Below are 1,093 nucleotides of genomic sequence, written 5' to 3'. Positions count from 1 at the left end.
CATCCTCATCTGACGAAGACTCATCATCATCATCCTCAGAGGAAGAATCGAAGAAACAAGACTCATCCTCTTCTGACGAAGACTCATCATCATCATCATCATCCTCAGAGGAAGAATCGAAGAAACAAGACTCGTCCTCATCTGACGAAGACTCATCATCATCATCTTCATCGGACGAAGAATCGAAGAAACAAGACTCATCCTCATCTGACGAAGACTCATCATCATCATCCTCAGAGGAAGAATCGAAGAAACAAGACTCATCCTCTTCTGACGAAGACTCATCTTCATCATCCTCAGAGGAAGAATCGAAGAAACAAGACTCGTCCTCTTCTGACGAAGACTCATCATCATCATCATCTTCATCGGACGAAGAATCGAAGAAACAAGACTCGTCCTCATCTGACGAAGACTCATCATCATCCTCATCGGACGAAGAATCAAAGAAACAAGACTCGTCCTCATCTGACGAAGACTCATCTTCATCGGACGACGAATCGAAGAAACAAGACTCGTCCTCTTCTGACGAAGACTCATCATCATCATCCTCAGAGGAAGAATCGAAGAAACAAGACTCATCCTCATCTGACGAAGACTCATCATCATCCTCCTCAGAGGAAGAATCGAAGAAACAAGAGGAATCATCATCATCTGACGAAGACTCATCATCATCATCATCCTCATCGGACGAAGAATCGAAGAAACAAGACTCGTCCTCTTCTGACGAAGACTCATCATCATCATCCTCAGAGGAAGAATCGAAGAAACAAGAGGAATCATCCTCATCTGACGAAGACTCATCATCATCCTCATCCTCATCGGACGAAGAATCGAAAAAACAAGACTCATCCTCTTCTGACGAAGACTCATCATCATCCTCATCCTCATCGGACGAAGAATCGAAGAAACAAGACTCGTCCTCTTCTGACGAAGACTCATCATCATCATCCTCAGAGGAAGAATCGAAGAAACAAGACTCGTCCTCTTCTGACGAAGACTCATCATCATCATCCTCAGAGGAAGAATCGAAGAAACAAGACTCATCCTCTTCTGACGAAGACTCATCATCATCATCATCATCCTCAGAGGAAGA

At 43.8% G+C, this 1,093-nt stretch overlaps 1 protein-coding gene across 1 annotated transcript in view; it reads left to right on the top strand.

The window, feature by feature from the left end:
• Window positions 1-1,093, top strand: part of LOC109478735 (dentin sialophosphoprotein-like) — an 11,177-nt gene that overhangs the window by 6,805 nt on the left and 3,279 nt on the right. Inside the window, exon 5 of the mRNA XM_019780454.1 lies at window positions 1-1,088. Within this exon, the coding sequence (XP_019636013.1) occupies window positions 1-1,088 (1,088 nt within the window). The remainder of the gene's footprint in view (window positions 1,089-1,093) is intronic.

The sequence above is a fragment of the Branchiostoma belcheri genome, unplaced genomic scaffold (genome assembly GCF_001625305.1).
Source record: "Branchiostoma belcheri isolate BF01 breed outbred unplaced genomic scaffold, Haploidv18h27 scaffold45, whole genome shotgun sequence".
NCBI lineage: Eukaryota > Metazoa > Chordata > Leptocardii > Amphioxiformes > Branchiostomatidae > Branchiostoma > Branchiostoma belcheri.
The sequence above is the reverse complement of the archived record's forward strand: the minus strand, read 5'-3'. Positions and strand labels throughout refer to the sequence as shown.